Source organism: Camelina sativa, chromosome 16 (genome assembly GCF_030686135.1).
Source record: "Camelina sativa cultivar CO46 ecotype springtype chromosome 16, ASM3068613v1".
Lineage (NCBI taxonomy): Eukaryota > Viridiplantae > Streptophyta > Magnoliopsida > Brassicales > Brassicaceae > Camelina > Camelina sativa.
The window spans coordinates 13,755,402-13,768,060 of NC_141895.1; the positions used below are offsets into that span (position 1 = coordinate 13,755,402).

General features: G+C 36.9%; 1 protein-coding gene across 1 annotated transcript; it reads left to right on the plus strand.

The window, feature by feature from the left end:
• Positions 1-8,221: 8,221 nt before the first annotated feature.
• Positions 8,222-12,523, plus strand: LOC147925476 (uncharacterized). The gene is made up of 7 exons (XM_087492636.1): positions 8,222-8,801; positions 8,852-9,361; positions 9,575-9,818; positions 9,905-10,060; positions 10,184-10,472; positions 10,595-11,338; positions 11,753-12,523. The coding sequence occupies exons 1-7, from the start codon at positions 8,222-8,224 to the stop codon at positions 12,521-12,523; spliced, it is 3,294 nt and encodes a 1,097-aa protein (XP_087348762.1).
• Positions 12,524-12,659: the final 136 nt, after the last annotated feature.

Here is a 12,659-nt window from a genome sequence, read left to right on the forward strand (position 1 = left end):
ACCTGGTCGGAATCCTCCGTTGAATGCTCGTAAGTCCAAATCGCATAACCATGAGTTCACCTGATTTGTAAAGTGAACAACTCCTTCATATGAACTCTGATTGGACTGATTCCACTACGAGATATGCTCTAAATGAGGTAAGAATGTATCCTAAATAGTCGTTTGGCTGGACGAATTTATCTTTGAATTCGTTCGTGTTGAACAAGACTGAAGGATCTTCTTAGATGGTTTCATGATCATATCATTCCTCTCCCTAAAGCTGGAAATTCATCTTCATTAAAATGGCAATCAGCAAAACGTGCTGTAAACATATTACCAGTTTGCGGTTCAAGATACCGAATTATACTCGGTGATGCATAACCGATGTATATACCCAATCTCCATTGAGGTCCCATTTTTGTTCTTTGCGGTGGGGCAATAGGAACATAAACCGCACAACCTAAAATACGGAGATGTGATACATTTGGCTTTTCACCAGATATTAGTTGTAAAGGGGAATGTTTATTATATGCGCTTGGTCGTATTTGGACCAATGCTGCAACATGCAGTATAGCATGACCCCATACAGAAATTGGGAGCTTTAATCTCAATATTAACGGTCTAGCAATGAGTTGCAGCTGTTTAATCAAAGATTCAGCCATGCAATTTTGTGTATGAGTATGAGGAACCGGATGCTCAACATCGATTCCTATTGTGAAGTGAATTCACCAGCGTTATCAAGTCTGACTTTCTTTATGGCATTATCAGGGAATTGAGCTTTCAACCTGATTATTTGGGCAATGAATTTTGCGAAGGCCGTATTTCGTGTTGTCAATAGATACACATGTGACCATCTACTAGATGCGTCAATCATTACCATGAAGTAACGAAATGGCCCACATGAAGGGTGGATAGGTCCACATATATCACCATGTATTCTCTCAAAGAACATTGGTGATTCATTCCCAACTTTGGTTGGCGATGGCCGAATTATGAGTTTTTCTTGAGAAGATGCTTTACATGAAAACTCACCAGATTGAAAAATCTTTTGGTTTTTCAATGGATGACCATTTGAATTTTGCGCAATTTTTCACATCATGATTGAACCAGGATGTCCAAGTCTTTCATGTCAAATCTTAAATGTACTAGTAAGCTTAGAGTTTACTGTAACATAAGATGTAATCATATTTATTTTTGTGCAATATAATCCAGAGGATAACATTGGCAATTCTTCTAATATGTGTTTCCTCTCATATGTGATGCAAAGATATTCAATGCCATTTTTATTCAGAGTCTCTATATGATATCCATTTCTTCGGATATCTCTGAAACTTATCAAGTTTCTATGAGACTTAGGGGAATATAATGCATGAATTTCAAATTTTGTTCCCCTTGGAATTGAGAAATTGGCTTTCCCAAAGCCCATAATGATCTTTGCATTTCCACATATAGTGCTCACGCTTCCGGCAGAGTCTTTTATTTTGCGAGAGGAGAAATATTTTTTATCTTTAAGTATTGAGTGGGTTGTAGCACTGTCTGCTAGACACATATCTCCATCCTCAATCTCAAAATTTGACATTTTCTGAGATAAAGCATTTATAAAAATATGCATTAATAAAATAACACAAAATCTTACAAAGGTTTGTTATATATATTATAAGAAAACCATTATTCAAAAAGACTTTTATGAAAAACATAAAGTACATATAAAAATATTACAAGCATATCATGTCATTGCTTTTATTCGCATGATTTCCCGTTTTCATGATCAACGAGAAAATCTGCGATATCTAGATGGGTTTCATCATTCAGGCTATGGAAGGATGGTCCAGCTTCATCAGAGATGAGGTTGGTCTCCACATCCCTTTCTTTTGTCTTTTGAGATGCTTGATACAGATCAGCCAAATGTTTTGGTATACGACAGGTTTGGAACCAATGTCCTTTCATGCCGCATCTGTGACAAGTACTCTCATCTTGTTTCTTCAAAACGCGACCAACATCATTTATTTGTAGATTTTTGTTGGGTTTTCTTGCGTTGAAGTTATTAGGAGAGAAACCCCTTCCCTTTCCTCGTCGACGACCTCCTCCACGATTTCCTCCATGACTGCGACCACGGCCTCGACCGCGTCCACATCCTCGTCCTTGCTAATTGTTGTAGCTGGATGTAGCAACATTCACTTCTGAAAGTGGAGCTGATCCAGTTGGACGAGTTTGATGATTCATCATCACGAGTTCATTATTGTGTTCAACAACAAGAAGAACTTGCATTAATTCAGAATATCGAGTATATCTTCTTTCTCGATATTGTTGGTGCAGGATTACATTTGAAGGATGAAAAGTTTGAAATGTTTTCTCGATCATATCATAATCAGAAACATTCTCTCCGCAGAGAATCATCCTAGAAGTGATTCCGAACATAGCGGAATTATATTCACCTACAGTTTTGTAATCCTGAAACCGCAGATTTAGCCATTCATGTTTGGCTTTTGGTAGGATCACATATTTTTGGTGATCAAACCTATCTTTGAGAGAGATCCAAAGATCTACGGGATTTTCTCTCGTGATGTATTCATTTTTAAACTATCGTGGAGATGGTGACGCAAAAACGTCATGGTTTTTGCTTTTTCCTCTTCTAACCCATTTTCAGATGAATCAAAGGTTTTAAGAAGCCCATTTTCTTTTAGATACATTTTTGCATCTAATGCCCATGTCATATAATTATTTCCACAGACTTCAAGGGCAGCGATCTCAAGCTTTGCCATGTTTGACATGATACTTATAGAAATAACAATATAATTTGTTAAATATAAAATATTATAATCTATAATAGATTCATAATATAAAACAATCATTTTTAAGAAGCATAACCTTCTATTTGATTGTAGAAAAAGGCATTAACCTTTTATGAGATCCAGGAGACAAAGCTTACCATTTAATCCAAATATATAGATCTAAATATATGATCAAGGACACAGAGCCTACTATTATGATCAAGATTATAGATCTAAATAATCGAGGAGGCAAAGCCTACCATTATGATTAATATAGATAGATCAAGGAGGCAGAGCCTACTATTATGATCACATATAAAATATAACGTCTTACTCTATAGTAATACATATAATAATATATGCATATAAACTTAAATTAAAATTAACATAATTTAAATGTTATCTCGAATTGACGACGAATTGGGAGTCGTTTATATTGATAACGTGTTGAAAAACTATTATAATAATAGTAAAGAGAAGAGAGAGACGAGAGGTAATAAAGAGAGTAAACGAGAGTGTGAGCTTTATTGCTGTTTTTTTTGTTGTTCTATTTCACCTTTCAATGAGCCAAACTATCACATATATATAGGTAGTAATTACTTAAGGAAGAAATAAAAGATTAGGAGATAACTATCACTAATAGATAAGTATCACTAATAGATAATTATCACTACTAGATAAGTATCACTAATAGATAAGTATACATAAATGAATAATCAGTATCCAATTTTTAATAGTAGTTAAGTTTAAATTTAGTGACTTTAAAACTGGGCTTCATATATTTATGGCCCGTTTGTAGCACATTACAGTTTTTTAAAATTAAAAAATTGGGTAATAAGTCGAGTACTGACTAAGATGACTGATTTGGTCAAAATCGCCATGGGTATGCTCCGATCAGCACTTAGGCGGACGCGTAATCGGCTAGGCGCCTGATTTTTAAAACAGGGGTTGAAATACTTCATTTTTGAGATACATATTTTTAGGTCAAAACAAAAAAAGTATCCCATCATTAAATATAAATATTTGGGCTAAATTTCTTGACCCTCCGCTTTAGTCTAAAAGATGCACTTATGCATTCTTAAAGCCTTGAAGATATGAATCTCCAACAATGTCGACAATTGGTTTTGATCATCAACAATTTCGCTCCTTTCATTATGTCAATTGATTTTTATTTAATTTGAATATTTTATTTTTATATAGATCACACCATATATTATATATAGAAGGCTCGTTTGTGTTAATGTAAAAATAAAAAAATTATGAATCAAAAACGTGTAGTTACTTTTGCGGACTCCGTTGAATTCATATCTTCATGCAATTGACAAAGTATTGCATGGATTCCATAATCTAGAAATCAAGTGAGATTGCCCTTTCACACGAGTGAATATCTTTTTGAAAGTGGTTCTTAGATCAAAATATGTGTGGCGTCGCGTCGATTTAAACTATTCAATTATGTGGATGTCGGATCCAATACTTGAATATAAATCTATGAACGAGATGAAAAGTAATCTAATAATCATAATTATATAGAGAATACATATTTAGATAGTAAAAATATGGTAGCAAGAATGTATACAATAGCGTATAAGATGGATCAAGAGGTCAAGAAGTATGAAATCGGTATCTCTATCCTTCATATTCTCAAGGGCCCTATATTTTATATACAAACAAATATTTAATGCGGTTAGGGGTGTCAAAATAGATCCAAATTTATGGATCAACTCAAACCAAACCAATCAAAAAACTTATTGAGTTGATAATTTGAGTTTTAATGAGTTAATGGATCAAATCTGTTTATGGGTTTAATGGATTGGGTTGAAATAGATTGGGATAAAATGGTTGATGAGTTGACTAAAACCAAGCTCTCTCTCCCACTTCCCGACTTAAACTTCTTCTTCTTCTACTTCGACCGACTCAAGCTTCTCACTGGCCCCTTCTTCTTCGATCTCCCTCAAATTTCTGAATACATGGGTATGAATAACGTTCTCAGATCGATTTATGGTGTGGGTTTCCCTAAATTTTTGCTTATGTCTTTTAGGGTTCTTATGTTGGGTTTGTTAGATCGCTTGTTGTATTCATCTGTGGTATTGGCAACTTTGGTCGAACGTTTGAAATCGATTAAAGTCAACTGTAATAAGGTTGCTAGATCGATTTAAGTTGTGGGTTTTTCTATTTTTTTTCTCTATTCTAGCTTAGATTTTTTACAGTTGATCATTTGTGTGTTCTATGTGTTTAATTTTGGATCACATGTTCACATGTTCATCCACTAATACATTGGCTTCAATAGTTGTATATTGGCTAACGCAATTGAATAAATACTCGGTTTGGCTGTTGATTAACAAGACTATGTTCATATTTATGCACCTGGAACTGTTGATTAAATTGAAATGATCATATTTATGCATCTGGGGTTTATCTATATGAATTGCGTGGGGCTTTGAGTGAATGTTAGTTGTGTTAGAAACGTCTCATTGGTTTTGTGTTGTGGTTTGCAGAACAAGTGATGAATGAATCGAATGATGAAGAAGAACCTCCTAGTGTTGTTGATGGAAAATCATCATCATCAAGCGCATCACAATCTAAAATACTAGTAAGTTTTTCTCATCATGCAAAAAGACATAAGAAATAATTAATGTGGAATTACTTTGTAACAGAAAAAACTGATGATGGTAAAGAAAGGGCATATTGTAAGAAATATCCAAAGAGTTAGTTGTGGAAGCCTACTAGTAGAACATCTAATTTGAAACGACATTACGATGAATGCTTACTAGATGTGGATGTAAAAAGAATGAGGGTGAAGTTTGATGATAAAGTTGCTAGGGTAGAAGTTTAGTAGGGTGGTTATACGACATAATCTTCCTTTTCTTGTGGTTGAATACGAGGAGCTTATGGATTATCTTAGTTATTTAAACCCGGATTACAATTGTTATAATAGAAACACGACTACAGCTGATGTGATCAAAACTTGGGAAAAGAAAAAACTGAGATTAAGGTCTGGCTGGGAAAAATTCCTAGTATTATATGTTTAACTTCTGATTGTTGGACTATTGTTTATGGTGATGGATATATAGTTGTGACTGCACACTATGTTGATGCAAAATGGACAGAATTTTGGTATTAAACAGATGCAAAATGTTGATGCTTTAGCTTGCAAGATTCGTTAATGTTTAAAAGAGTGGAGGATAGAAAAAGATGTTTAGTTTGACTCTGGATAATGCTACAACTAATGGAACATTGAAAGACGTTAAAGGATACACTTAATTTAGATAATGATTTGATTTGTAAATGAGAGTTTTTCCATGTGAGATGCTATGCACGCATCCTAAATCCTATTTGATGAGGACATCAGTATTCAACTTCCAGAAGAACCCATTCTTCCAATTCCTGAAGAACCTGTTCTACCATTTCCTGAAGAACCCGTTTTGCCAACAATGGTACATAAACCTATGACAAGGTTGGGAGCAAGGACCTTAAGGGAACAATTCAACAAGTCCATTGAAAGTCTAATTACTCTCATTGAGCTAGAAGATTCCAAAGAGAAGACTCCGAAAGCATCATTTCTGCCAGTTCTACAAGGTATTAAAGAACCCGTTCTTTTCATCATTTCCAAAGTAATCAATGAAGGGCTGGAGCGTGCATGAGAGCTATGACCAAGGTAAGTGTTTGAATTCAAATAATAAATGATGGTTCTTTTCTTGTTTTGCAGGAATCGACCGTTGGGTCTTTATTGAGTCTTTTATTTTATTTAGGTCCTAAAATTGAGTTTGTTATTTTTGCAAGTTTAGTCCTTTTATTTGTAATAATTTCGACCCTAGAAGGTCTCCCGCTGCTGGATCGTTATATAAGGTCCCTTCTCAGCATTGTAACCTTTCAAGTTTTTATGAAATAAAATGAGAGGTTTCTTAGGTTTTCTTCTGAGATAGAAGCAACCTCCCTTTTCTCCTTCTTCTTGTGTGTGATTCCTTGAAGACTAAGATTTGACTTGTCATAGATTCTTTCACAGATCAGTGTGGCGTCCTTCAATCCACCCATCTATCTCTTCATCTTCCACTGCTACCGAATAGACAGAACAGTGTTTTCAACCATTTGTTTATTCACCATCTCTTTGCTGCGTTCCATCTATCATCCAACAAATAGGCAGAACAGTGTTATCAACCATTTGCCTATTTCTCTCTATCCATGTGGGTTCCCTCATCTGGGTTCCTATATCATCTGGTATCAGAGCTAAACGCTCCAAATCAGGTTTTATCTATCCCTTTTGTTTCAGTTTATTTCCCTTTGTTTGCTTCAGTTTGTGTCTGTTTCAGTTCGTTTTGTTTCATTTCGTTTCTCCCCTTTAGATCTGCTATTTTCGTGTGTCTTGCTCTATTTTGATTGTTCATCTTCTAAAAAGAAAACCCTAAAAAAATTTCGTTCAGATCTGTTTATTTGATTGCCTAACCCCCCCCCCCTCCTCCCAAAATCCTAGATCTGTCAGTTTTTGGCAGTTTTCCATTTTTGGACCTTTCAACTTCCTGTGCACTTGATCTCTTTTTCCTTATTTTACAGAAACGTTTTGAACCATGGGAGAACAAGGAGCAGAGGTGAACATGGCTGAGATGCTTACAGCTATTTAAGCCCAACTCCAAATGTTTGGTGATTGCATGACACGAATTGAACAACCCCCACCTGCACCAAGAGCACCAGTTCGTAACTCGCCAAGAGGAAACCATGAGGTTGATAATGGAGATCAGTCTGATTCAGAGGAAGAATATCAAGATCTTAATCAACACCACAGGCCAAGGATACACTACCAACAAGGTAGAGGACGAGATGAAGGCAACATAAGAGAAGGATGTTATGATCTTAAGCTTAATCCGCCAACATTTGCTAGAAAGGTTAATCCTGAAGCTTACATTGATTGGGAAAAGGGGTGTCAAAATGGGTAACCCGACCCAACCCAACCCATGCCCACGTGGGTTCGAGCTTTTGTGGGCGGGTTCAACCCGACCCATTTATTATAATGGGTTGAATTTATATACCCAAACCCAATAATATAAAACCCAATAGCTAAATGAGTTATATGGATTACCCATATATAAATTAAATAAAATAAAATAATTAATATAAAATCCATAACATATTATATAGAATAGAATTATAAAACTAATCAAAGTTTTCAAGCTTAAGAAAATAATATCAGATATTAAAATAGAAAAAGCATCCTATAACTTAAGCCAAAAATCCTTATAACCAAAATACAAAGTCATTATATTATATATATATTATTTTTGTTTTTTTCATTAACCCATGGGTAACCCATAACCTTAATGGGTTTACCCCGTTAAACCCACAAACCATTGGACGAACCCATCAATACCCATTTATTTATATGGGTATAAAAACTTAACCCATACCCGTTAAAATAATAGACAAACAGGGTAAACCCATGGATTTCTATCCATTTTGACACCCCTAATTGGGAAAGACGTATGGAGCATATCTTTGGCTACTACAACTATTCAGAACAGAGAAAGGTATCCCTAGCTGCTGCTCAACTTACCGATAATGCCTTAGCTTGGTGGAACAGAGATGTGTCTAAGAGGAGGAGGCATAGGCATATACCAATCACTACTTGGGATGATATGAGGTTTCAGCTAAGAAAGAGATATGTCCCAGCTTATTACCACCGGGAGCTACAAAAGAATTTCCGCAAGCTCTCACAAGGAAGCAAATCTGTTGAGGAATACTTTGAAGAGTTTGAATCTCTTAAAAACAGATGGGAGGTAGAAGAGTCTGAGGAGAACTTGATGGCGCAGTTTCTAGATGGCCTTCATGATCGGATTTCTAGAAAGGTGGAAAGACAAACCTATCATGATCTTGTAGAGTTGTTGCACCTAGCAGTCCAAGCGGAACAACACATCAAAAGGAAGACAACCTCTACTAACCGTGGTAAGATTCCATGGACACCGCCACCTCAGAAACCTTTAGACAAGGGAAAATCTATTGATGTGGACCAGAGATTTAAAAGAGTTGCACCTAAGGCATCAAAAGTAACCAAACCAGAGAAAGGTAAGCCTACTAACCAAAGAGCTCGTGATATTACTTGTTTTAAATGTCAGGGAAAATGACACTATGCAAGGGAGTGCCAAACCAGCGAGTAATGATCCTTAAAGCCAATGCAGAGTATGAAGCACAAGATGAGGAAGAAGAACGTGTTGAATGTGAGGAGGATATTGTGGACTATCCAGAGATGGGAGAGCTTCTAGTCATAAGGAGGGCTCTTAGCACTCTTTTTGATCCTGAAACAATTCAAAGAGAAAATATCTTCCACTCTCGCTGCTCCATAAACTCCAAGTTATGTAGCTTAATCATTGATGGTGGTTCATGTACTAATGTAGCCAGCAAGTATTTGGTTGATAAGCTAGGTATCCAAAAGACAAAGCATCCCCATCCATATCGACTTAAGTGGCTCAATGATGAGGCTGAACTAAGGATCTCCGAGCAAGTCACCATACCATTCACCATAGGCAAATATTTAGACCAAGTTGTGTGTGATGTGGTTCCTATGCAAGCTGGACACCTTTTTCTAGGACGGACATGGCAATTTGATAAGGAGACTTTATACAATGGTTGAACCAACTACTACACTTTCTTTCACAATAACAAGAAGCATACTCTAGCTCCACTCACCCCTCAAGAAGTGCATGACATGCAACATACCATGTCAAAGGGAGCTAAGTCAAACAAAACCAATCTTTACATAACACCTTCTACTGCTTTGAAATCAATTAATTCACAGGACAAGGTGCTACTAATGATCTTTAAGGATGTTTTGTTTTCAGGTCAAGAAGAGAAAGACTTACCACCAGAAGTGCTTGAACTATTAGGAAGGTTTAAAGAGGTCTTCCCTGAGGAGATACCACATGGACTACCGCCTATAAGAGGAATCGAATATCAAACTGATTTAGTTCCGGGAGAACCATTACCTAATAGACCAGCCTATCGAGTAAACCCTGAAGAAGCAAAAGAGCTGGAAAAGCAAGTTCGTGATCTAATGTCAAAGGGCTACATTCGTGAAAGCCTAAGGTTGTTCTTCTAGTACCTAAGAAAGATAGAACTTGGAGAATGTGTGTAGACTGCAGAGCAATCAACAACATCACTGTCAAATATAGACATCCCATTCCAAGGCTTGATGACATGCTAGATGAGCTTAATGGAGCTACTGTCTTTTCTAAAATTGATCTAAGGAGTGGTTACCATCAGGTGAGAATGAAAGAAGGTGATGAATGGAAAACGACTTTCAAGACAAAGCAAGGACTATATGAGTGGTTAGTTATGCCATTTGGACTAACCAACGCCCCAAGCACCTTCATGAGGTTAATAAATCAGGTCTTAAGGGAGTACATCTGTAAGTTTGTGGTTGTTTCTTTTGATGATATCTTGATTTATAGCACAAGTCTTGCAGATCACGTAAAGCATCTTGAAATGGTGATAAAAGAGCTTAAGGCTGAACATCTCTATGCTAATCTTAAGAAATGCACGTTTTGCACTGATCAAGTTGTGTTTCTAGGATTTGTTGTGAGTTCGCAGGGACTAAAGGTCGATGAGGAAAAGATCAAGGCTATACAAGACTGGCCAACTCCAACAACCATTGGACATGTTAGGAGCTTCCATGGGCTGGCTAGCTTCTATAGGAGATTTGTGAAGGATTTTAGTATCATTGCTGCACCCTTGACATCAGTGATTAAAAAGAATGTGGAATTCAAATGGGTCAAGCACAAGAGGATGCATTCAACCTGCTCAAAAACAGCCTCACACATGCACCCGTTTTGGTACTTCCTAACTTTGATAAAATGTTTGAGATTGAATGTGATGCTTCTGGTACAAGAATAGGTGCTGTTCTAACTCAAAGAGGAAAACCATTAGCATACTTCAGTGAGAAACTCAGTGGAGCTGCACTTAATTATCCAACCTATGATAAAGAGCTCTATGCTTTGGTAAGATCTCTAGAAACTTGGCAACATTATTTGCTATCCAAAGAATTTTTTATTCATACAGATCATGAGACACTCAAGCACCTAAGAGGACAAACTACACTTAAGAAGAGACATGCAAGGTGGCTTGAATTTGTGGAGACATTTCCATATGTGATTAAGTACAAGAAGGGCAAAGAGAACATTGTAGTTGATGTTATATCAAGGAGACATGCTTTGATCACTACAATGGAGGGCAAAGTCATGGGATTTGATCATATCAAAGGTCTATATGCGGAGGATCCAGATTTCAAAGAAGCCTTTAAGGAAACAAGCAAAGCGGCTTATGGGTCATACTACCAACATGATGGATTTCTCTTTAAAGACAAAAGGCTGTGCATTCCTCAAGGATCCATGAGAGAGCTGTTGATAGGAGAAACACATGGAGGAGGACTTATGGGACATTTTAGGCGAGACAAAACTCTAGGTGTTCTGATGGAACATTTCTTTTGGCCGCATTTGAAAAGAGATATGGAAAGGTTCTGCGCAAAGTGCATCACATGCTTGAAAGTAAAATCCAGGTCACATCCTTATGGTTTATATATGCCTTTGCCTATCCCTAACCTACCATGGGTATATATTTCTATTGATTTTGTTTTAGGGGTGCCTAAGATCAACAACCGAGATTCTATCTTTGTTGTGGTGGACCGGTTCTCCAAAATGACGCATTTCATTCCATGTAACAAGACAAATGATGCTTCTCAAACTGCTGAACTCTTTTTCAAAGAAGTGGTGCGTTTGCATGGAATCCCGAGGACCATTGTTTCATATCGAGATACCAAATTTCTCAGCCACTTTTGGAAGACTTTGTGAAAAAAGCTAGGAACTAAGCTACTCTTCTCCACCACTTGTTATCCTCAAACGGATGGACAAACTGTGGTAGTTAATCATACTCTCTCCACTATTTTGAGAGCTACGGTGGGTAAGAATCTCCGGAACTGGTTATCTTGTTTACCCTATATTGAATTTGCTTATAATCATGCTAAGCATTCTGGTACCAAATTCTCTCCATTTGAAGTTGTCTGTGGTTTTAATCCTCCAACCCCATTAGACATCACACCTCTACCCCAAGCTGTTTATTCTAGTGCAGAAGGATTCACCAAAGCTGACTTTGTGAAGAAACTTCACCAAAGAGTTAAAGAGAATCTTGAGAAGAAAAGCGCAAAGAACAAAGAGCATGCGGATAAGCACCACAAAGAGCTGACGTTTGAACTTGGAGATTGGGTCTGGTTACACATGAGAAAAGAAAGATTTCCCAAGAAAAGAAAGTCCAAGCTGTCACCAAGAGGATATGGACCATTTCGGGTCTTAAAGAAAATCAATGACAACACCTACAAGATTGAGCTACTAGGTGAGTTGAACATTTCTCCAACCTTTAATGTTGCTGATTTATCTCCTTTCCATGCAGATGAAATAGTTCTGCAGACGAAACTTTCTCAAAAGGGAGGGAATGAGGAGGACATCAGTATTCAACTTCCAGAAGAACCCGTTCTTCCAGTTCCTGAAGAACCCGTTCTACCATTTCCTGAAGAACCCGTTCTGCCAACAATTGTACACAAACCTATGACAAAGTTGGGAGTAAGGACCTTAAGGGAACAATTCAACAAGTCCATTGAAAGTCTAATTACTCTCATTGAGCTAGAAGATTCCAAAGAAAAGACTCTGAAAGCATCATTTCTGCCAGTTCTACAAGGTATTAAAGAACCCGTTCTTTTCATCATTTCCGAAGCAATCAATGAAGGGCTGGAGCGTGCATGAGAGCTATGACCAAGGTAAGTGTTTGAATTCAAATAATAAATGATGGTTCTTTTCTTGTTTTGCAGGAATCGATCGTTGGGTCTTTATTGAGTATTTTATTTTATCTAGGTCCTAAAATTGAGTCTGTTATTTTTGC